The sequence below is a fragment of the Neomonachus schauinslandi genome, chromosome 1 (assembly GCF_002201575.2).
Source record: "Neomonachus schauinslandi chromosome 1, ASM220157v2, whole genome shotgun sequence".
NCBI lineage: Eukaryota > Metazoa > Chordata > Mammalia > Carnivora > Phocidae > Neomonachus > Neomonachus schauinslandi.
Window position 1 is genome coordinate 156,126,910 of NC_058403.1, and position 24,988 is coordinate 156,151,897.

Here is a 24,988-nt window from a genome sequence, read left to right on the forward strand (position 1 = left end):
GCTGCTCAACAGGAGTTTGCTGAATGAACCAAGCAGCAAACCATGCAAAGATCGCCCTCACATGCTTGGCTCAACCTCCTCGGTGGGCTTCTGGCCTTAAGGAACATCACCCTTAGCTCTGCTTCAAGGGCGGTCTTTCCACTCGCTGCTCCACTCCAACACGCTTTCCACCGCTCAGGCACCACGCCTCCGCGTGATGCCTAGTTACAGATGGGCAGCCCGGGCCGTCTAGACTACAACCCCCACAGTGCCCCGCGGGCAGGCGCCACATGATTGGTTGAGCCTCTAGCGGCGGCCAATAGGACGTGGCTTTGTTGGCTTGTGCCGCAGCTGCCCGAGTCCCGGGAAGCGCGGGTCGCACAGGGAGCCGCAACCCGGCGTTTGGCCGGTTGCTCTGGAGCCGGGTTGTGCGGCCACCTGCCTGCTCGCCTCCTGCCATGGGGAGCACCGAGAGCAGCGAGGCCCGCAGGGTGTCCTTCGGAATGGACGAGGAGGAGCGGGTCCGGGTGCTGCAGGGCATCCGGGTGAGCGGGCCGCCGGCGGGCGCGACGAGCGAGCGCGGCCTGGGCCGGGTGGGCGTGGAGGGCGCGGGCCGGCCTGAGGGGAGGTTCGGGCCCGAGAGCGGACGGGCGCGCCTCGCTCGTTGAGCCCTTCCAACGCCCGGGTGGCGAGCGTCTCTCCCTCCGCCGTGTACGTGAGGGACCTGAGGCTCGGGGGATGCCCAGGGTCCGCCATCTTGGAGTGGCGGTCTTCAGGCTTCACTACCCTGGCATCGGGGGAGAAAGAGTTGAGAACGGGAGAGGTGGGGAGGCCGCATTCCAGCTCCTGTTGACTCGTAGAACTGAATATGTTGCCCTGTACCCCAGTGCACGCGGCTTGTTCTGTATACATGAGATGCTTCCAGTCCTGGACAACGCAGCAGCCTCTTAACTGAGGCTCTCCTCTTCTCAACACCGCAGCCAAAGGAGCAGTTAAAAAGTTGTGAACCAGATCATATACCCTTCTCCTTGCTAAAAACCCTCCAGTGGATGCCTAGCGCATTTAAGATGAAGAGGAACCACATTACCTTGTTTTACAAGGCTGGTGCTGCTGCCCTGTGTGACCACATCTCACGCCAATTCCCTCCCTCCCACCTCCCATCTGTTCACTAGCCTCACGACTGCAAGATGTTGGTTTGCTCCAAGCACAGGACCTCCCTCTGCATTTGCTGTTTTCCCTTACCTAGCTTTTCTTAGATCTGGCTCTTGTTAACAGTTTGAGTATCATCTGAATATCTTTCGGTGACCACTCAATCTAAAGTAGCTTCCCACCCCCACTGTCACACATTTTTTTTTTCATAGTAGACATCACCATTAGAAACTTCTATTGATAATTTACTTGCTTATTGTGTTTCCCACCACAATGTAAGCTCCTTGAGACTAAGGCTCTTGTCTGATTCAAGACTCTATCCCCAGAACCTAGAAGAAGAATAAAAGCAGCTCACATTTGAGTGCTTAGTGTGGACCATGGGTTCCACTGAATCCTTTACAGGCAACCTCTCATTTACTTTTCAACAGCCCCGTGAGAGAGGTAGAATGCTATTTGCCCATTTTGTAGAGTAAGGACAAGTTAGACACTGAGAGGTGTCTATCCAAGGTCACCTAGGTAACAAGTGGGAGAGCTGGGATTGAAGTAGGCCAACTCCAGGGCCTGTTCATTGAATGCTGCACCTCATACACCTGTGCATGGCACATGGTGGTTTGTAAATGATTGTTGAGTGGTTAAATGGATAAATCCAGTGAAACAGCGGCCAAGTTGAAATAAAATGCACAGAACTGAGTGTAGGTGAATTAGTTAATTAGGGAGTAGATCAGAAAAAGACATCAGGAGGTCTGACTTCTGGACAGATGCTCATTAGCTGGGTGGCCTTGAGCGAACAACTTATCTTTTGAGTCTCAATGACCACATTTCTAAAAAAAATTGGGGGAGGGTGTAATAAGCCTAGGATAAGATGAAGATGAGTGTGGAAGTGTTTAGAAATGGTAGTGTTTTGTGGTGGCCTCTATTCTTAGTCTAGCATAGTACTTAGCCCATTTGGTGCTTGCTTGATGTTATCTAGTCTTGACCTGGCTTGAGGGAAGACAAAATGGGGAGAAGATGGCTCATGTTTGAAGGTTGAGAGCAGGAGCCTGAATGGAATTTAGAAAAGCACCCTTGGCTCTGTTTGGGTGCTCTTTCACCTTTGTCAGCTGGTATCCAGTATTTGGGAATGTTGGAAAGTTAGGTCAGTCAGGGTCTTCTACGGTTCAGGGGAGTCCCTTTGAAGATGAGTTCCTCTAAGTTGACAGAAGATCATCATTTTTGGGGGTATATCAGACTAGTATATTTTATTTCTAGTTCCCTTAACAATTTTGCAAAGTATAAGCTCTCTTTAAAGATGGAGAGTCAGGCTTAGAGCTGTTAAAGAATTTGGCCAGGGTGTTAACCTACCTGAGTGACTGATGGGATTTTAGCCCAGATCTTTTGGGTGAAGAAACAGCCTTTTCTCGCTACTCCAAGCTCCCTCCTGCAGTGATATGCAAAGCAGCCTAAAAATTGTGTGTCAAAGCTTCTATCTGTTCTGACAAGGTACTGGGACCCCACTTAGTTCTCCCAGAGACTGTTGAAACTAGAGGGAGCTTTGGTGACTCTGAATGCTGGGCAAACTCTTCAGAGAGAATGACTTGCCCAGAGGCACACAGTGGGGTGCATGGCCCCATACTATAAGAGCCCCTTCTTTCTTTCCTTCCTTTCTCCCTCCCTCCCCTCTTCTGTCCTTCCTTCCTTCCACTTGTGTGCCTGGTTTGAGAGAGGGAGATTTGAGAAAGAGGGTGATAGCAATAAAGTGTTTTGGTGTAGGGGCTTTTTCTACTAGCAGAGTTACTTGAGGGTTGAGGAGTACACCTTGTTCTTAAGCTGGCAAGTAAAAATCAGTGGAGAATATCATTGGATGAACCAAGTGAGAAGTTACTTTAGTAGAAGGTAGATGCCAAAGAAGACTATCTGCTCCAGGTCCTTCAGAGAAAGTTAAATATTCTTAAAGACCACTCCTATTTAATCTCCAGGACCTGATCTTGGAAAGTGCTCTAGTTCCCTTAAGATTCAATGCTAGGGCCTTGCTACTTTGCACACTTATTTGCATAAATTTACATATTGAGTTCAAGCCCTAATTCCATGGAAGGTAAAAGAAATTTAATTAATGCAAAACACTGCAATTATATTCAACTCCAGTTTTCAGAGCAAGCATGTGTGAAATACATAAAGATTTCATTTTATCCAGTATATTTAACCTCATCCTCCAATGAAAGAAGGCACACACATGGCAGTAATGTCCTGTGTGTGCCCACTTTTCCTCTTCTCTGCCTCATGGAAACAGCCATACTTGGTAATTCAGATGAAGTTGGTTGCTTTTCAACATGTAGGCTCACTGTTCTCCAGCCTTTTCCCCTTCCAACTGCTCAGCTGCCTGCCATTCTTCCCAAGTCACCTGGCCTGCTGCATGATACCTGTGTCCCCAGGCTCATTACACTCTCAGGGCTACATCACATTTACCATTATTCATTGCTTCCGTGAGGCAAATCTGGACCACTGCTGACGGGAGGACCAAGGAGGATGTAGTAAGATGCACAAGAAAGTCCCCAAACATGCCATTGCCAGAGAGGCCATATGCCTGAGCACTGCACCTGTAGCAGTGCTACAGGTATCATCCAGCACCTCAGTAAATGCTTCCTGTGAATGGGTGACTTGCCAGCCTTGCAGAGAATATAAGGGACGAAGCACAAGGTCCTTGCCCTCATGGACACCTCAGCCCAATAGCAGGAACAGACCAAAAGAAAGAAAAAAGAGGCAAACAAAAACTGCAAGTGTTGTGAGGGAAACGAAAGTGTGCAAAGTAACGGGGCTCCCTGCTTGAGGTGGGATGCCACCCTGAGGAGCGGACACTGAAGACGCGCCCAAGCCGGCCCTGAGAAGCCTGTGCTGTTTTCTGAGCACTAGCTCAGACACTCCCCTTGCCTACCTTGTGAGCTGTTCACCCCATCTCAGACATGACACACGTTCTAGAAGGTGAAGTAACCCAAGGTCACAGCTAGTTAGTGGTAGCGCTGGAGGCTCAGACATGCCAGCTCCACAGGCCACGTGTGTAGCAGCCACACGGGTTGGGATGTTGAAGAAAGTTGGCCAGGCGTTGAGCCTAGACAGGTGATGGGCCCTGAACGCCAGGGAGGGCTGTCTACAGGTTTCGTTGGAGGCAACATTGCAGGTCTATAATCAGGAGTGGCGCTTCGGAAAGGTTTTACCTGATGATGGTGGTTTTTCTTTTCTTTTATTTATTTATTTATTTGAGAGAGCGAGAATGAGAGAGAGTACATGAGAGGGGGGAAGGTCAGAGGGAGAAGCAGGCTCCTCGCTGAGCAGGGAGCCCGATGTGGGACTCGATCCCGGGACTCCAGGATCATGACCTGAGCCGAAGGCAGTTGCTTTAACCAACTGAGCCACCCAGGCGCCCCTCTTTTCTTTTTTTTAAATAGCACTTTTGAGATGTCTTTTACGTGTAAAGTTCACCCATTTGAATGATTTTTAGCACATTTATGGAGTTGAGCAACTGTCACCACAATCAGATTTTAGAAGATTTATTCACAAGGCCTAAAAAGATCCTTTGTGCCTATTTGCAGTCACTCCCCACTCCCACACCCAGCCCCAGGTAACCACTAATCCTTCTGTTGCTATGCATTTGGTTTTTCTGGACATTACTTATAAATGCACTCACACATCTTTTACGTCTGGCTTCTTTCACTTAGCATAATGTTTTTGGTGTTAGCTTGTTGATGTAGCATATATCAGTACTTTGCTCCTTTTTATTGCCTGGCTGTACTTTGCATTTGTTTACCCAGTCACTAGTTGATAGACATTTGAATTGTTCCCAGTTCTTCACTGTTATGAATAATGTTGCTGTGAACATTTGTATACAAGCTTTTGTGTGTGTGTGTGTGTGTGTGTGTGTGTACATATATTTTTCTTCTTCCTAGATAGATACCTAAGAGTAGAATTGCTGGGTCATTCTGTTTATGAATTTGGTGAGTTGTTAGGTTTAACTTTTTAAGAAACTGTCAAACTGTTTTCTAACGTGGCTCAACCATTTTACATTCCCACTGGCAATAGATGAGAGTTCCATTTTCTCCATATCCTCACCAACACTTGTTATTGTTTATCTTTTTGATTATAGCCATCCTAGTGGGTGTGATATGGTATTTCATTGTGGTTTGAATTTACATTTCCCAAGTATCTAATGTTGAACATCTTTTCATGGGCTTATTTGCCATCCATATATTTTCTTTGGTGAAATGTGTATTGAGATCTTTGCCCACTTTTCCTAGGGTTGTCTTTTTATTATTGAGTTATAAGATTTCTTTATGCTGGATACAAGTCCTTTATCATATTACACATTGCAAATATTTCTCCCAAAGTATGGCTTGTCTTTTCATTTTCTTAATTGGTGTCTTTGAAGTGCAAACAGTTGTAATTTTGATGAAGTTTATCAATTGTTTTCTTTTATTAATTGTGCTTTTGATGTCATATCTCAGACATCTTTGCCTAACCCAACATTATGGATATTTTCTCCTGTATTTTTTCCAAGAGCTTTATAGTTTTGGCTTTTTTTTTTTTTAAGATTTTATTTATTTGCGAGAGAGAGAATGAGAGACAGAGAGCATGAGAGGGAGGAGGGTCAGACGGAGAAGCAGACTCCCTGCTGAGCAGGGAGCCCGGTGTGGGACTCGATCCTGGGACTCCAGGATCATGACCTGAGCCGAAGGCAGTCGCTTAACCAACTGAGCCACCCAGGCGCACTATAGTTTTGGCTTTTATATTTAGTTCTGTGATCCATTTTGAGTTAATTTTTATATATGTTATGAGGTAAGACTTTAAAACGGGTTGACAAAGTTTTTCTGTAAATGACCAGTTGGTAAGTACTTTCTGCTTTGCTGACCAAAAGGTCTTTATCATCACTGCTACTCAACTCTGCCATTGTAGCCAGTCAGTATGTAAACAAATGGGTGTGGCTGTGTTCTAATAAAACTTTATTTATAACATCAAGCGTTGGGTTAGATTTGGCTCAAGCACTAGAGTTTACTGAGCCCTGATCTAAATTAATCTTTTTTTTTGCATGAAATATCTAAATTTTTCAAACTTCATTTGTTGAAAAGACTATCCATTTCCCACTTTGGGACCTTTGTGAATATCAATTGACCACAAACATAAGGGTTTATTTCTGGACTCTGAGTTCTGTTGAGAGTTCCATTGATTTATATGCTGTAATATGTCCATGCTAGTACAACACTGTCTTCAAAATTGGGAAATATAAAGACGCCAGTTTGTTCATTTGTTTGTTTTTTAAGATTGTTTTGGCTGTTCTGAGTGCTTTGCATTTCCATACACATTTTAGGATCAGTTGGCAACTTCTGTAAAAAAAACAGCCTATTGGGATTTTGACGGGGTTTGTGTTGAATCTGTAGATTACTTTGGGGAGAATTGCCATTTTAGCAATATGGAGTCCTCTGATCTATGAATATGAAGTCTCTATTTATTTAGATCTTTAAAAATTTTTTCAGCAACGTTTTATACTTTCAGTGAATAAGTCTTACATTTCTTTTCTTAAATTTATTTCCAAGTACTTTATTTTTTGATGCTATTATGAATGTAATTGTTTTCTTAATTTTTGGATTCTTCATTGCTAATATGTAGAAATACAATTGATTTTTGTATATTGATCCTGTATCCTGCAACCTTGCTGAACTCATTTATTCAAATAGTTTTTTTCTGTGGGTTCCTTATGATTTTATATAGGTAGGATCATGCTGACTGTAAATAAGGAAAATTTTAACTTCTTCCTTTCTAGTCTGGATGCCCCCCCCCCCCTTTTTTTTCATTTTCTTCCTTTATTGCATTGGCTAGAATCTTCAGTACAGTATTGAATAGAAGTGGTGACAGTGAATGCCCTTGCCTTGCTCCTGGACTTAGAAAACATTATCTTCCACCATTAAGTATGTTAGCTGTAGGTTTTTCATAGTTGCCTTTTATAAGATTGATGATTTTATCTTTTAATATTCTCAGTTACCTCTTCCTCTCTGTTATTACATCCTGTTTTTAGTTTGTAGGCTTTTGGAGTACAAAGACTGTTTTATTTATTTCAGTGTCTGGCTCATTAATATGTGCATGTTGGACTGCATGCTTGGATTAATGAACTGATGATCCTTTTTTTAGCCAAGCTGGCGATCTTTGGCAGCTGCACCTGAGAATTTTACTCTTCTGCTTGTTTTACTTCCAAGCTTTAATACAAACTTGTTCCATTTGTATGCAGCAAACTTCCTTTTCACCTTGGTATTGCCCAGTGGTATGCTTCTTGAGTCTCAGCATGAATGTTGATGCTCCCTATCATACTGTTTTACATTATATCCTTCATGGGGCACCTGGATGGCTCAGTTTGTTGGGCGTCTGACTCAATTTCTGATCAGGTCATGATCTCATGGGTTGTGGGACAGAGCCCCACCTTGGGCTCCGCACTCGGCGTGGAGTCTGCTTGAAAGAGTCTCTCCCTTTGCCGCCCCCCCCCACATATGTGCACGGGCTCTCTCTCTCTCTCTCTCTCACTCTCAAATAAATAAATCTTTGTATTATGTCCTTCATCTTAGTTGACTGCTTAGAGGCAGCGGTTAACAAAGTGTCTCAGAAAGACCTGGCCTTGGGGCGCGTGGGTGACTCAGTCAGTTAAGCATCTGTCTTCAGCTCAGGTCATGATCCCTTGATCCTGGGATTGAGCCCCACACTGGGCTCCGTGCTCCGCAGGGAGCCTGCTTCTCCTTCTCCCTCTGCCTGCCGCTCCCCCTGCTTGTGCTCTCTCTCTCTCTGTCAAATAAATAAATAAATAAATAAATATATAAATAAATAAATCTCTAAAAAAGAAAAAGAAAAGAAAGAGAGACCTAGCCTTGAGCTCTGACACTCCAAGTAGTAAGTCTCTCTCCTTATATGCAAGATGGACCTGTTTAGCATAGGTGCCTTGAAGGGGTTGGATCACAAGTCCTCTCCAGACTTCCCCAGCTTTCACACTCTATCTGGCTGACCATTTGGAGGAATGTAGTTAATGGGGCCACAATAGGAAATGCCAGCTTGGAAAGTCAGGAGATGGATGGCCAAGTTCCATATACACCTTTCTGTGAATGGCGTGTGGAGCTGGATGTCAAGTCCAGCAAGCATTGCTGGTCCACATTGCGTGCCAGTCCCTGGGCTAGATGCTTGCCCAGGTGTTATTCTTTTTCATGCTTCCAAAACCTTACATCTGATACATGGTGAGGTATCAGAAAATAAAGTAGAGCCAATTCTGCAGGGAAGCAGAGCACTTTAAGTTTCTCTACCTTTCCTCCTTCAGCTGCCGAGGAGTAGAGGATCATCTTAAAGACAGATGAAGACTCAGGTACCTGCATGAAGACATTTCCTTAGTGTCCTCCAATTACCTGGCTCAGGGGTTACCAAACTCACTGTGTTCGAGGGCAGTAAAGGGCTGGGCGTACAACCACGCTATACTTTAGGGGCAGATTTAGCAACTTCTGAGGGTTTTTTGAATATTTTCAATTTTCTCTTAATAGTACTGTAGTGTAACCAGTAATGACATTTAAATGGTATAAGAGTTAAGGTGATTTCTACCTTCCCTTCTTTCTGACTTTTGAATATAACCCATGTATGTATAAGATGAAATTCCAACCTAATAATACTCCCTAACTGTGTCACAGTATGGTGTTGAAGATCTTTCTCTGTAAAAGTAAAATCTATGAAGTCATGTAAATATAAGGATAGCTGTTAACTCTAACTCTGACTAAGTTCATCCTGGGTCAGTTCCCTCATTTGGGAGGTAAAGATGCTGCACTGGAAGCATCTTTGATCCTTCAGGTCTCCAGTCTACCTTTTCCACCTCTTGGTGGGGGGTCACTGCATGCTCTTCTGCAGCAGCTCTGGTTTCCAGATCAAACCTGCCGGCTCTGCTGTTTCTCTGCAGCTGGTAGAGGCTTCACAATGTTTCCTAGTTGAACCCTCTTTCCCTTCTGCACCCTGGCCCTGGCTATTCTCTTTCATCCTCATTCCTGAGCTGTTGACTTTGGATTCTAAATATCTAACCCAGAGCTGTTCCATTGCACGTCCCATGGGTGCATGTAATTCACTACATCCACTGGAACTCACCTGCATCCCCCCTCTGCTTCCCTCAGAATCACTTGTGTTTCTTATGCTACAGATGGCCCCAGCCAGCCAGTCCCTCAGCCAGAAAACTGGGTCCTGCATTACTTTTTTTCTCTACATTTAATGACAGATCTTGCGTTTTCCCTTCTAGCCATTTCTCTGTTTTTGCCTCTCTTTATCCCTGCTAACTCTTTATCTTTTTCCGGTCCATTCCGTCTTCCTTTGACCATCTGATAAATTGGTCTTTTTCCCAGTATACTTGCCTCCCACAAATCTATACCTCCTGGTGCTAACAGGGTCATTAAAAAAACCAAACAAACACAAAAACATAAATTTTACTTTTGAATGGACTTCAGGCAAATGGTATTACAATTCAGGCAGTTCCAAAAGAAGCACGTAGGGGAAAAGTTCACCTCCCTTCCCTCTTGTTTCATCTGTCTTGCCCTCTGCGGCAGTCACCCTTACCAGCTGGCCGTGTCAGTGATCGCGCAGGGTTAACGCTCATTACGCCACTCCCTTAGGTCGAAGGCAGATGCTGGGGCCTAGCTCTCGGCACCCTCTGTGTGCTGGTGCTGCTTGCTGCCTTTTGTCGCACGTGTTGGCTGGGAGGACAGGGGCTCCTGCTGGATTCTGAGCTGCTTTATGCTTCGCTGCCTGCGATTCTGTTCTCCTCTGTCCGCTGTCTCTTCTCTCCCTGTGACTGGCTAAATGCCTTGTCATCCTCAGGACCTTTCAGGTGTTACCTTCTGAAAGGCACCATCTTTGATGTCCCTCCGTCACCCTGGGTTGTCCCTGTCCTGGGTCTTGCAGACTGTGCTCACCTCCTGTACCTACTGCGTGGGCAGAGGTGATCTCTTCCTTGCTTCCTCCCTTACTGCCCTGTGAGCAGGAGTCACATCTTTTTTCTTTCCTTCCCCAGTACTTAGCCCGGAGCCAGTTTCTCTTACCCCAAACCGTAAGTCCAGAAACTTTGTGGTATTAATTGATTTGAATTGATTGCCAACATTTAGAACTTGGAGGCTTTACATCAATTCAATTTTTAGCTCTTTGGGGGAAAAAAATTGAAAGTCTGGTCCACATTCCCATATGGCGATCTTTCCCGGAGGTGTGAGGTAGTTGCCCTCTCTGGGGGGCATATACTCTTATCAGGGTCCCCACCACGTTGTCCTTGCACTGTTTTATTTTTTTCCCCTGCCAGGCCCATTCTGTTAATTTCGTCACTTGCTTGACGCCTGTGGACATTTGTGTTTGCCACGCTCGGTGTAGGAGGTCTCCAAGGGCTCTTCTTGTTCTGACATTCTGGGATTTAAATCTGTGGTAAGCAGCCGGTGGATCTAATTTGAGCTCATAGAAAACTGAAAGACTAGTGAACGAAATCTCCAAGGCAACAGCCTGAGGCAAGGAGAGGAATCTTTTCAGAACCATAAGATTGGGCAGTGCCTCTATGGGGTTTGGGGTGTCCAGGACCAGGAGCCACCGACTCCTGCAAGCTTGTTCTTTTGGAAACTGCCCCAGGTGCTCAGCCTCACTGGAGAAACCCTAGGCCCAGCTTGGAAAGGGTAGTGAGCTGCAATTTATCTCCTGGCACCCAGCAGATCCTCAGACAGTGTTGCCCCGAATGGCCTTGGCCCCGGCTGTGCAGGCCTAGCTGCTGCCGACTCACCACAGAACCTCGGGCAAGCTGCTTCTCTGCACCGCACCTTCTCCATTCTTACTTGAGGAGGATGCCTCCCCTCCTGCCCAGAAGTGAGCTGGGGCTGTGAACTCATTTGGTGAGCATCCAAGCATTTGCTAATACGAAGAGTAATGCTTAGGAAGCTGCCTCCACATTGCCACTTCTCACGTGTGTCTAGATGAGTAACATGTGAAGACTTAAAAAGTGCTAATTTTCATATTGACATTCTCCTAATTTAAGTAGGCTGTCTGTTTTATGCGTACATTGTACACCCCCTCCCACCCTCTCCCTGGGGGCTCAGTAAAGCATCATCAGTGGGGGGAAATGTGACTTGCAAATATTTTAATTTTTCTTGAATTGGCCATTCTGAGAACAGGGTTGCTTGCCACGTCACAGGGGCTCTGTATTCCTGCCTTACTTGTGCAGGTATCACTGTTAGGGGCCCAGGGTCAGGATCCATGTCTTGGCCTGGGCACTGAAGACTTCCTATGATGACCTTGGGCGAGTTGTCTCACCTCCCTGACTCTAATTTCTTCATCTGTAAAATGGGAATGCGTTTAGCCCGGGGCCTGGCATGGAAACTGGCTCAGTGGATGTTAGGTAGGTTGTTTCTATCATTATCTCTTAACAGGAGCTCCTGTCCCCATTCCTACGTCTGAGTTCCTCCGCCCCAGCTGTGAGCTTTGTTGCCCTGTTTTGGAGGAGGGGGGCATGACATCTGCTCTGTGGTCTGCCCCGCGGCACTCTGATGCCAGGGATTCCGTAATTTCTTTCTCCACAGGCAACCTCTTGCAGCGTCCTATGTAGTGTGTTTACTTGCCTGGGGAACAGAGCTGCCTGAATGGATTTAGAATGTCACACACAGGCTTACAGAGCGGTGCTCTGCTCAGCGATGGTGCCTCCCTCCCCCACTGAGCCAGGCCTGGGCCTTGCTGTCATCTTTCCCTCGTTTTTCCTTTAAGACTTCTTGCAAAATGCATCTTATTTTTAAATGCCAAATGTTCATAATTTCTCATGAATCCTTTCAGGCTTTTTCCAAGCCTCCATATATACAAGCACACTCTTTCCCTTTTTATAGCACAAATGAGAACATAGTGCATATACCACTTGGTAAACTGGTTTTTTCACTTGCCCTGTGCATTCATTCAGATGCCAGATCTCTAGTTACTTCACTTGCGTCGAGTCTTTTGCAATGACCCCCCACCCCGACTTGTGCAGAGATGACACTTTCTAGCCCTCTCGCTCCTGATGTGCCCTGTTTGTGGCAGCGACCCTGCCTCCAGCCCTTTATGACATCACCCCCTCTTGCTGCTTTGCCAGGCTATTCTGTGTGAAGAGGAGATTGTGACCGAGGCCCTGCTTAGAAAGTGCCAGTGGCTCCCAGTTGACTGCAGAAAAAATTCCATTCTCCTTATCTTGTCCTTCAAGGCCCTCACCGGGTAGAGCCTGTGAGCCCTGCACATCTTCCTTCCTTTATGGACCTGCACTCGGTCGGGCTGAACCTCAGACTTCTTCCTCTGTGCCTTCCGTGCACTCTTCCTCTCTGGAACACCCCTCAACTCCTACCCGTTCTGTGGTCATTTGTTCAGGCCCATCTCAGGCTGTCTCCCTTCCAGCTGACACTTAGGTGCCTTCTGGAGAGCTGGGTATGCTAGCTCAGCTTCTCTCACCTGACGGCTTAGCAGCTCATATTCTCGGGGCCTTTCACCTTACCCCCCTGTCTGACCATAAGCTCTTTGAGTACAAGGTTCTTGGCTTATATCCTATGTACTCCATTGTAGTAGCTCGGTGTTATGGACCTGGGCCTTTAATAAGAATTTCTTTAGTTAATGTGTTTAACAAATATTTGAGCATCTCCAGTGTCCGGGCACTTTCTAGGCCCTGAAGATACAGCAAGGGCAAAGCAGAATCCCACGGAGCTTGTGTTCCGGTGGGGGTGATGACAAGTAGGTGGTCACATGTGTATTCTATCCCGTGGCTAACAACCAGTGCTTTGAGAGAAATGAGGCCGAGGAAGGGAGAGAAGGCGTGGTGGTGGGGTCATGACCTCAGACAGGGTTGGCAGGGACAGGCAGGAAGTGCCTTTTGTGGCCGGGCCTGTTTGTGACTGGCTGGTGTGCCCTGGTGTCTCTTAGCCAATCCTGGCTCCTCCACCCTTCATTGCTTTGGCGGTAGTTGGCCCTTCTTGGGGGGCCCTCCTGCCCGTGAGTGCTGCTCAGCAAGTTCCTCCTTCCCTGCTCTTGTCAGGGTCAACATCCCTTTGTCCCCACAGCTCACTGGCACGGAGGTTCAGGAGTCGGGCAGCCTGCTGTGCACTGGGGCTTGCACCCTGGGAGCTCTGGGACCTTTCCGGCAGGGGGCGAGTGCTGTAACCTTTTTGTGTCTTGGCTTCCTCAACTGGAAAGCAGGCTTTATACTGTGAGGATTAAGGAGGTGGTTTGTACAGAGTGCTGACTACCTGTCACAGTTAGTATTAGTAGAGGGCATTACAACCTGTAGCTATTGTGACTCTGATCTGCTCTGATATATTGGGGCAGTGGGACAGTGCTCACTCCTATCATCGTTCTTCCATTGAGAATGGGGAATACCCATGTGTGTTTTGTGAGGCAGCACTCTGCTCCCCAGCCTTCTAGTTGTGAGGTGGCCACGTGACTTACAGCCCCGTGTGATTTGATAAAGAATCCTCTTGCCCCCTCTTTGGGAACTTGCCTATACATTCAGTGCTTTCGGGTGAGGGAGGCGTTTTGGTTGCCATCATGGAGTGGCTCGGTAGGAAGTGGGGCCTGGGTTCCCAGCTGTGTTTGTTACCATGGAAGTGTTGAATACTCCAAGCACGTGTGCCTTCGATTGAGGCCTGACATGGGCTGTCTGCGGCCTTCCCACCCACTGCCACAGTGCTGGTGGAGGGTGGTGGGCTGGAGCTGGGGGGAGGTTGTCCCTGGAGACTTGGGGAGGCATCAGGCGCATGTGCCATGGTAGAGGCGGGATAAGGCCCCCTCCTCAAGAGTCCTGACGTCACTCGAGGCTGAGCGCGGGTGCAGGTTTGAGCCACCAGTTGTCAGAGCCGGAGGGTGCTTTAAAAAGAATCTGCCCAATTTAATTTTGTGCAGATTATGGTGCAGATTATGGAAGAGGAGGGAAGAAACCTGCTCAAGATCACAAAGCTGCACGTGTAACACTTAGAACAGCACTCAGTTTATAGTACATGGCAGCTGTTAACTATCATTACTGTTACTGATTAGTTCATGCATTTTTGCACACTCAATATGTGCCTTGTATGGGTGATAATTATTATTTGTATACTGCTTTGCCATTTCCCATAATAGCTAATATTGGTTGTTGACTTGGTGCCGACTGCTTTGTGTAGATTGCTGCATTTAATCCTCGCCATAGCCCCACAGTCTGGACCATTAATTATTTCCATCTCACAGATGAAGAAACTGATTTACAGATAAGAAGTCCCCTGCCCAAGGTGACGTAGTTAGCAAGCAGCTGAATTGGGATTCAAACCCAGGCCTGTCTGACCCCAAAGCACTGAACTCCTGAGCCGTACGATGTAGTCAGTCCAGCCTCAAGGGGCCCCCATTATGTAGGTGAGAGACATGCTCAGAGAAGCCAGAGAATTGGGTCCAGGCCACACAGCAGAGCACAGGTAGTGCTCCTCTTTCCCTGCACTGCTCTGGATGTGGCCCTCTGTCTCCTGACCACACAGGATCCCGTCTGGCCATCTCTCATAGCATAGTGACCAGTGGGCCTCTGGCACCGAGCCCCCAGACCTGTCTGGCTCTGGAGGCCCCATTCTGGTTCTGTTGGTACAGGGAGCATTGCCCAGATGGTGTTTATTCTCGCATGACTACTGTGTGTATATGTATATTTGTTGATTAAAATATTACTTGCTGTATTTTGTAGCAACATTAAAAAATATTACAAATCTCCTACTGCCAACAAGAAGCTTGCCAATGTTTTCCTTAACCCCTCACTCACCAAGTGGTGTGGTTCAGTTGATGCCCCCCGAGGCTGGGCTGAGGAAATCGGAGCCTGTGACTTACCTGTGTAGAATCCCACCAAAACTTCCTTGGTCCTTGGATCAAATTTGGGCTTTTTACATCAGTCTGCTAGGGTTTGTGGTCTTGCCTTTCCCTGCCTATTTGGCCTGGTCATCTGGTCCCATTTTCCTTCTCACACACTGGCCTTCTGTCAGGCACTTGGATGTGCCAGACTTAGTTCTTCTCAGAGGCTTTGCACTTACTCGGGCCTCTGCTTGGCACTAGATCATTTTCTCTGGGATCTCAGCATGTCAGCATGGTCAGGGCCTCCTCATTCGGGGCGGGAGTATTAATATTAGTGTCCTCCCCTCTAAGGGGCCTTCCCCAATGCCTGTGGCTTCCTGCACCGCCTCCCATGCCCCTGTCACTGCAATGCTGTGTTTTATTCTTTCCTAGCACTTGTCACCTAACGTGCTTCACTGATCTTTAAGACACATGTTTTAATATCTCTGGAACAGGATATCACATAATGGGCGGAATATTAATTTCATTGGTGTTTTTTTGTCTTTCTTCAGGTTATATGAAAATAACAGTGTGATTTACAATCGATGGTGTCTTAGGCTGGATGAAATAGGATTTGTGAAATTATTTACTTATTTATTGTCTCCTACTTCCCCCGAGAATGTAAGCTCCATGAAACAGGGACCATGTCTCTTTCACTGCTGTTTTGTTGTTTCTTTTCACTCATGGTTTCTAGAATATTGTTATCACACAATGGATACTTAATAAGCAGATACTTGATGAAGGAAAGTGGGTTGTCGTTCTGGTGCCGTTGGCCAGGCTCCTTCCTCTGGTCCCCATGTGGCTGCACTACCGTGGTCTTCTCTCTATATGCAGTGCATGCTCTTCCTGGTCACGTGGCCCTTTTCCACAGTGAGGATTGGGGCATTACCAGCCATGGCTGCCTCTTTCATGCATATCACACATGTCATTGGTTCTTCACCCGCACCCATATGGATTCTAGGACCACCCAGTGCTCTCTTCCCTCAGGACACATGCCCTGCACCCTCTGTCCCTCAGAGGACTAGTGCATCTCACCGAGTCCACTTGCAGATGGAGAGAGGAGGGAGCGATGCCCTGTGGTGTGCTGGTGAAAGCTTAACCAGATTTCTGCCCAAGAAAGGGCCCTTACGTGTAGTATTTGCCAATTTCTGTGGTGGAAATACTCCCCATCATGGCCAATTTCAGGCTACTGTCATGAAGTCAACCAGCTTGCAAAATTGCTGAAAATTTAAAAATCAGTTCTTCCGAGCTGGCTCCAGCACACCATTGGGACACCCAAATCTTCTTTTCCTGTGGCCTGAGTTCATTGTTGAGTGCCGGCTCCATGTCCCCACCTGCCTGGAAGAGCATTCCACTTCAGCCATGCTGTCGCCCTACATCCAACCTGGTGTCCCACCTTGGCCCTCTGTGTGGCAAATTTGAGCAAGAAATGGGCACGCTGTGCTGTGGAGCTATCCCTCCGCTTTCCAATACACTGACTCATTTCAGGTCTTAGTTGCTGCGACCATAATGAAGGAGGGAGCCAACAGGCTCGTAGGGGCTCTTTCGCTGTTCTCATCTGAGATTTTATATCTACATTCCATCTCATTTGCTGCTCTTTCAAAATAGTCTCTTCTTGATTTCCCTTTTCCTGGCATTCTCAAGTTGTCCCACTAACTACAGATCAGAACTCCTTGTTCTTTTTTTTTTGAAGATTTTATTTATTCGACACAGAGAGAGACAGTGAGAGAGGGAACACAAGCAGGGGGAGTGGGAGAGGGAGAAGCAGGCTTCCCTCAGAGCAGGGAGCCCGATGGAGGGCTCGATCCCAGGACCCTGAGAAGGCAGATTCTTAACCAACTGAGCCAGTCAGATGTCCCACGGAACTCCTTGTTCTTAACTCTGCACTCTGCTTTGTTCCTTACTGAGGCAGCACCAGGCAAAGCCTCTCATTCCATGCCACCACCGCTGCTGCTGGTGCTGCAGGCCCTTGTCACTTCATGACCAAGGTCCCACTGTAGCATTGCTGAGAACACAGCCTGTGTTCTTTCCTGGCTCCGAAACTTTCAGCAATGCCCTGCAATTGTTGGAGCCCTTCTGCCTGACTTTGAAGCTTCTCTCAGCACCGGCTTCATCCAAATCCACCTTTACAACCCATACCTTCCAAAATGAACTTAGGGCTGCAGGCACCCTGCTCTCTGACTGTCCGTGCCCCTTTTCTCTGTGCTCCACCTTGTACCGAGACACCCCCGTCCCCAATACCCCATAGCATCTGTTGAATCCTGCTCCCACCCTCAGGAACCCACACAGGTGCACCTTTAATGGGATACCCTGCTTTTGCTGAGTGATAATCCTGTCTGGACTGCTCATTTTTGTCTTTGGTTCTCTCTTTTTATTTGTAGCTGTTTTGTTGAGATATGATTCACATACCATACAACTCACCCATTTAAAGCATATAAGTCAGTGTGTTTTAGAATTTTCACAGGTACGTGTAACTATCATCACAATCATTTTTAGAACATTTTCACCAAGCCCAAGGCAACCACTAACCTGCTTTTTGTCTTTAGAAGTTTGCCTATTATGGACGTTTTGAATAAGTGGAATTGTATAACGTGTTGCCTTTTGCATCTGGCTTATTTCCCTTAGCATAATGGTTTCAGGTTCATGTATTTGGTAGTATGTATTAGTACTTTGTTCTTTTTTACAGCCAAATAGTGTTCTGTTGTGTAGATAGACCACATTTTACTTACCTATTCATTTGATGAACATTTGGGTTCTTCCCACTTTTTGGCTATTATGGATAATGCTGATAAGAGCATTCATGTACAAATTTTTGTGTGGATATATTCATTTCTCTTGAGTAGATACCTGGGAGTGGAATTGCTGGATCAAATGGTAACTCTCTGCTTAATGTTTTGAGGAACTTCCAGACTGTTTCCTACAGTGGCGGTGGGACTTTATATTGCCATCAGCAATGTATGAGGGCTTTGATTTCTCCATATCCTTGCCAACATTTGTTATTATCTGACTTTTGATTATAGCCTTCCTGGTGGGTACGAAGTGCTATCTATCTCATTGTGGTTTGAATTTGCATTTCTCTTATGAGTAGTGATATTGAGCAACTTTTCATTTGCGTATTGGCCATTTGTATATCTTTCTTGGAGAAATATCTGTTCAGATATTTTTTTGCTCATTTTTAAAATTGGGTCTTTTTCTTTGTATTATTGAGTTGTGGGAATTCTTCATATCCCTTGTCACATGTATGATTTGCAAATATTTTCTCCCGTTTTGTAGGTTGCCTTTTCACTTGCTTTATTGTGTCTTTTGGTACATAAAACTTTTTACTTTTTTTTTTTTTTAAAGATTTTATTTATTTATTTGACAGAGACACAGCGAGAGCAGGAACAGAAGCAGGGGGAGTGGGAGAGGGAGAAGCAGGCTCCCCGCTGAGCATGAAGCCCGATGCGGGACTCGATCCCAGGACCCTGGAATCGTGACCTGAGCCAAAGGCAGACACTTAATGACTGAGCCACTCAGGCACCCAAAACTTTTTACTTTTGATGGAAGTCCAAAATATCTAATTTTCTTTGGTTGCTTGTGCTTTTGGTGTCATATCTACAAATCCACTGCTAAAGCCAAGGTCATAAACACTTACCTCTATATTTTCTTTTATTTACCCTTATATTGTTTTAGCTCCTACATTTAGGTCTCTGATCCATTTTTGGTTATTTTGTATAGTGTGAGGTAGCTGTTCAACTTCCTTCTTTTGCATATCGAAATCCAGCTGTACCAACATCATTTGTTGAAGAGAATAAATGAGTGTTCTTTCCCCCATTAAATTGTCTTGGCTCCTTGTCAAGCAATTGAATGTAGATATATATATTTCTGGATTCCTGATTCTCTTCCACTGCTGCATATGCTTGGTCTTCTCTTGTCCTATATCATTAATTAGCTATTTGATTTGTATTTATTTGAAATACTAGAGGGACTCAGTTGTTGTTATTATAATCTTTTGTTGCTAAAAAATGTTCATGGTAAACAGTTACAACACAGAAATGCCAAAAGTGAAAGTCCTGTCCCAGCTGCCCCTGGACCCCACTTGCAGGACATAACCATCATGTTTCCTCTGTAGCTTTATAGATGTTCACTTCTGACCAGATATGTGTATTTGTGTATATGCATATATGTGAAAATTCAAATGCACGGCCACATTTGTGAATGTATACTTGAGCTTACTGACATATTTATATCTGTATGTCTGCATTTCTACAATTGCATATCTCTTTTTACAAAATTGGGCTATACAAAGGGTTCTATGACTTTAAACATCAGGAGGCTATCCCATACACCCTTCCATGTCAGTTGTACATGTTTTACCTCATTCTTTCTTAATGTCTCCATCATATTTCATAGACAGTATATACCATCATTTCTTCAACCAGTTCCTTATTTATGTTTTTCCTTTTTTCCCCTATTCCATTTCTGCTATGTACATGTGGGAGCACTTTTCTCGGCTGGGTACCTGGAAGTGGAGTTGCTGATCATGGCTTTTGTCTTAAAGTCATTTTTAACGGTTTCCCCTCAACTGTGCTTTATGATGCCTTGCACTTACTAGGTACTTAATAAATATTTACTGAAGTGAACTCTTAAGGGTTTTTACTCTGGATTTATCCCTAGCTTGCCATTTCATTTCAGTAAGCTGTTTTATGACACCCTCATGCCTATTTCACTTCCCCTGAAATGAATGAAAATGTTGGTTATCCAGTCTTCATTAGGGGGAACTGTGGTGGAATGAGTCAAGCAGTGTTGTGATGTCTACTCTGTGTGTGGTGCTGGGGTTATACAGAGAGGAGTGGAAGGTCACCCCAGCCTTTGAGGTGTTTGCAGATCTTTAGGATGAGGCAGATAGGACATATGGTACTTCCCTAAGAGCACACATGTGTTATGATGGGAGTGAAAAGGAAGGGGAGGATTGATGCTTGCTTTGGGTGCTGTCAGGGAAGGTCCCACTGAGATGCCCTCAAAGGAAGGGGAAGCTTTGGACTGGTGGAGATGTCCTGGGGCTGGACAGCTGCTGGTGGTTCTCGGCCAAGGAGCAGCGTAAAGGATGCAGAGGAGGTGAGGAAAGTGATTCCATGGAGTGCAGGGTGTGTGCGGGGAGCAGTAGGAAACTGCTGGAGAGCCAACAGGGGACCTGCTGTGGTCAGCCTGGAATTCAGACAGGTCTTTGGTGCTAATCTGCTAGGCGTTGGGCCACCTTGAAAAGTTTTTGAATAGAATTATATTATTGAAGTTGGTCTGGAGGAAGTGGTGTGCTCAGTCATCCGGGGGCATGGATAAAGGGGCATCTTCATTTGTAGAGGTTTCTGTGATATAACTTTTTCCCTCTCCCTCTCTTCCCATCCCTCAATTCTTCCCTTAGCTGTCTGAAAATGTGGTTAACCGCATGAAGGATTCCAGCCAGTCTTGCCAAGCAGGCCAGCCTGCTTCCCCTCCTGCCCCTCCACCTTCAACATTTGGCACCTCTAAAGGCCCAGAGAAAGGTATGGTGGTTTGCAGGGATTCTGTGGAGGGCGGGAGTGGGGTGTGAAAGGAATGACAAACAGCCTTCCTGTCAGAACAGATTTGACAGCTAATGTGGCTCCTGTTTGTTTCTGGGTGATGTAAGCAACTCCGTTCTGATAACTGCTTTTCAGGAGAGTGTGGCTTTCATGCGTGACAGATGCTGTCTGCTCTGATGAAAGCAGCACATTTAGTCAGAGTGCCTGTGACTGGGGCTAGACTGGTTTCCCTCACTGTTTCAGTTTCTCCATATGTAACAAATGAGGCGAAAGGGCTTGGTAACTCAGGGAAGAAGTTGCTGTTAAGGATCCCTAAGAGACGCATTGTCATTATTGTTCAGTATGGTTCAAAGAGTGATAGGGATTTATGTGAATTGGGCCAGCTTAAGGGAATTGAGTTGATGACTTGACCGTTGACCTCAGTACCTAGAACCAAGCACTCATGTCAAGTGGTCCTGATCTGGCTCCTGGGACGGTTCGCCCTGGGCTTCTAGCAAGACCTGCCACCCCGTACCTTTCAGGGATTCCTCTTCCGGTGCCCACACCGGGCTCAGAGCTCATTTGTTCCCTCCTCTGCGGGGTCCATGACAAATTAAGAAATTTGTGCTTTTCTCCAAACAATGACTTTCAGCAAACACAAAGGAATGAAACAATTTAAAAAGGGATATAAGGTACAGAAATATTAAGATATTACAAATAAATTTGGACAGTCTTTGGGGCAGCTGCTACTCTATTCAATAAATACCTCTTTATGAGAATCTGGGTCTTATCTATCACCTGCAACCGTCTTTTCTGCCAATCTTCCTTATTAGGTTGTAAAACTGTAGAAGATATCCCCTCCACTCAGTGTTTACTGACCACTGGCCAGGGATCAGGACAAGTAACTCGTGCTGGTGCACGGCGATGTGTAGACAGGGATGCCCCCCCCCTTGTGGCACACACGGCTCTAGTTAAGGAGCCAGATGTATAACCCTGTAGGTTACATGTATCGTGATGAGGCAACACTAGAAGCATGCCCATGGCTAGGGTAGCACAGAGGAGTGACTCGTTCTTTTAGGGAGGAGCTTCAGGGGGAGATGATGTTTAAACTGGATTTTGAAAGATAGAGCAATGGTAGATGGGTGTTCAGGCATGGTAAGCAGCGTAAGTATAGTCCCAGAGGTGTGGCGCAGCCTGGCCTGTGTGGGGCCCTGGAAGTGATTTGCTGACTCTGGAGTACAAAGTACAAGGAAAGGGGAGCACTTGGGGCAGTGCTCAGGGGCCAAGTTACAGACCTCTGCACAGAGGCAAGAGAGCTCTGCCTGCATCCTTAACGGCTGGGGGCTCTAGCCAGGGCTGCTACCAGCTTGCCTTTCTGTATTGTCTGCCTCAGGGCTTCCCGAGCATTAGAGCAAATTGGTACCAGGTTTGGACCCATCCTGAGATCTTTTTGAATATCTCTCAGTGAGGGGGCAGATGAGATTCTTGAAACTCTCACAAGACGCTCTTGTCCTTTAAAAATGGGGTGGCTCCCCACGATATCTCTAGCAACTGACAGGAGTGGTGGGGGTGGGAGGTTGAAGAGGGCTCTAACTTAACCCAGTACACTTGAATAAACTGGATTAACTGGTGAGAGGGAGAAAGCGATGAAGTAAGCAAAGAAGGCCAAAATCTAACATGCACATGTCAGCTTCAGCTTCGGAAGATGAAAGAAGCACTGGTCTCAGTTTTGGTAAGTTTCAGCAGTTTAAGGAGCAAGAATGGTGGTTCATTTGTCATTTGGTTTTAGTTATAACAAAGTATTTTGCTGTTTAAATGATTGTGAGTTTGAGTTTCTGAATGCTGAAGAATGGTCAGCATAAATGGGCTATCTTGAAGTTAACTAATTTTAAGATATTTTTACTTTTAAAATCAGTGTTTGCTTTCATTTTAGTGGTGGAACAAGATTAGAAAAAGAAGTTAAAATTAAATCCTTATGTCATACCATACCTCAAAATAAATGTCAGAGGAAAGAAAAGATTTAAATATATGAATTGAAGCCATAAGAGTACAATGATAGTACATATAAGTACAATAAGTAGACCTTCTAAGCACTCCATCAGCTCCATCAAGAAACCCTAAATTAAGAAGAAAAGTGGGAAATGTAACTCTAAGGAATTAGGCAATTCAGAAAAAAATAAATGAAGAATGAATGATAAACTAGGGAAATGTAACATGACAGAGTATTAACAGTCCTAACATAGAGAGTTCTTAGAGCTCTTTGACAGCTCAGTAGAAAATGTGTAAAACTGGTTGTAAACATTTGATGAGATTCTCCATTTTGCTAATAGTGAAGGACACACATTAATGAGTGCTCCCGAGGGGCAGGGAAGTGGGCAGGCTCCTACACACAAGGTGGGAATGTGGATTAGTGCCACATTCTCTGCCACAGGTAGATACATTATTTTCCTAGTTATGAAAAAAAAAAGTTGTATGAAAAGCAAAAGTAAATATGGTAAATTATATCTCAATAAAGCTGTTGTAAGTAAACAAATAAGAACAGAGGGCATTATGTCAGAGTAAAAACTGGGCAGTGGTTTACTGTTTTTTATTCCCATTTGAGAACGTGACATGCTACCCAGGAGCACTTAGGTGTGCCCACCTCATCAGGTGGGACCGCTGTGCCCATCCTTCTGTGAGAGGTAGTCTGAAAGCGTGAAGCGTAGGATGATTACTTTTGGAAGTGCCTCCCTGAAGGGTTGAGCGCTGGAGCCTCTGAGTACGACGTGCTTTAAAAGGTCTTGGCAGTGGAATAGCAAATCCTCACATGTTGTCTCACAAAGCCGGGTTCTTCTACAGTATTTTTGTGCAGTCCTAGATGCTGCTGCTTTAGAAACCTGTGATGGAGGGGGAGGACATTTGGCCAAGGCCACAGAAAAGTGTTGAGCTTTGGCTGAAAGATGGTTCGGGAAGGGTGAAGGCTGTGGAGGAGAGGGGAGTAGCAAAACCTTCAGTGTCACCCAGGTGGTGGAGAGACAAGTGGACTGTGTTTGCTCGGGAATCACCAAGTTAATGGCCATCAAAAGGTAGCCCTGTAACAACTAAAGAGCCCATTAAGATTAGAGGTGATGAAGGTCAAGTGATAGGTAAAATGTCATTAATTTGAGGCATTTGCCACATTCAGGGTTAGAAATCTGTAGAATGGGCTCCTAAGGGAAACATTTAAGGAGCTCCCACTGCCAAAACAGAGACCTTGGAGGCTGTCCTTTGAGCATGAAGCAGAGCAGTGGGTTCCTGCAGCCCTTCCAGGCCTGTGTTTGGGAGATGACCTAGAATCCAAGTAGCTGTAGAGTGAGGAGTGATGGATAGGGAACACTGCACTCAAGTAAGTGGCTGTGCCTGCTGCCTGCCCCACACAGTAAGCAGTCCTGGTGCAAAATGAGGGAGCAGACGGGGCTTCGGGCTGTGCTTCTCCAGACTGGCTGGATCAACGATGTGTTCTGTGTCTGTCCTTGGGGCACATCCTTCCAGGGGGGTGCACTCCTGAGCCCTTTCCCGGGTGACCGCCATGTCTTCGTGGATCTTAGGCTGCTGCTGGCTGGCCTTTTCTTCTCGTCCCTTTGCAGACTCCAAACTGCCCAGGTCTGAGTATGGTGGTGGCCGGCAGTCTTCCAAGATGGAGGAGGATTTCCTCAAGAGGTAAGCCCAAGTATCCATTCACTCCTGGCCCTGTGCTCTGACCAAACGCTCTCTCCTCACCAGGTACCTCCTCCTTGCCTGAAGGCCCAAGGGTTTGTCTCACATATTTTGTCTTATTGAGATTGCACAGGAATCCTATAGTTTAGGTGGCACTGGTCCTAGTTTAAAAATGAAGAAACACCAGAAGTGGCCTGGGAGGGTTGACTGCTGATGTTCTTAAAAATTCACTTTATTTTTAAATTTTTTTTTTACTTTTAAAAAAAATTTTATTTAATCTAAATTCAGTTAATTAACATATAGTGTATTATTAGTTTCAGAGGTAGAGTTTAGTGATTCATCATTGCATAGAACACCCAGTGCTCATTACATCACGTGCCCTCTTTAATGCTCATCACCCAGTTACCCCATCCCACCAAAAATTCACTTTAAAAAGCTAGGACTTAGCCACAGCAATCAGACAACAAAAAGAAATCAAAGGCATCCAAATTGGCAAAGAAGAAGTCAAACTCTCACTCTTTGCAGATGATAGGATACTCTATGTGGAAAACCCCAAAGACTCCACCCCAAAACTGCTAGAACTCATACAGGAATTCAGTCAAGTGGCAGGATATAAAATCAATGCACAGAAGTCAGTGGCATTCCTATACACCAACAACAAGACAGAAGAAAGAGAAATTAAGGAGTCGATCCCATTTACAATTGCACCCAAAACCATAAGATACCTAGGAATAAATCTAACCAAAGAGACAAAGGATCTGTACTCAGAAAACTATAAAATACTCATGAAAGAAATTGAGGAAGACACAAAGAAATGGAAAAAC

The 24,988-nt window shown here is 45.7% G+C and overlaps 1 protein-coding gene across 1 annotated transcript in view; it reads left to right on the forward strand.

The window, feature by feature from the left end:
- The first annotated feature begins 345 nt into the window (after positions 1-345).
- Positions 346-24,988, forward strand: part of CHCHD6 (coiled-coil-helix-coiled-coil-helix domain containing 6) — a 251,211-nt gene continuing 226,568 nt past the window's right edge. Inside the window, exons 1-3 of the mRNA XM_021695035.1 lie at positions 346-524; positions 20,372-20,492; positions 24,095-24,167. Coding sequence (XP_021550710.1) covers positions 438-524; positions 20,372-20,492; positions 24,095-24,167 — 281 coding nt within the window. The 5' untranslated portion in view covers positions 346-437. The remainder of the gene's footprint in view (positions 525-20,371; positions 20,493-24,094; positions 24,168-24,988) is intronic.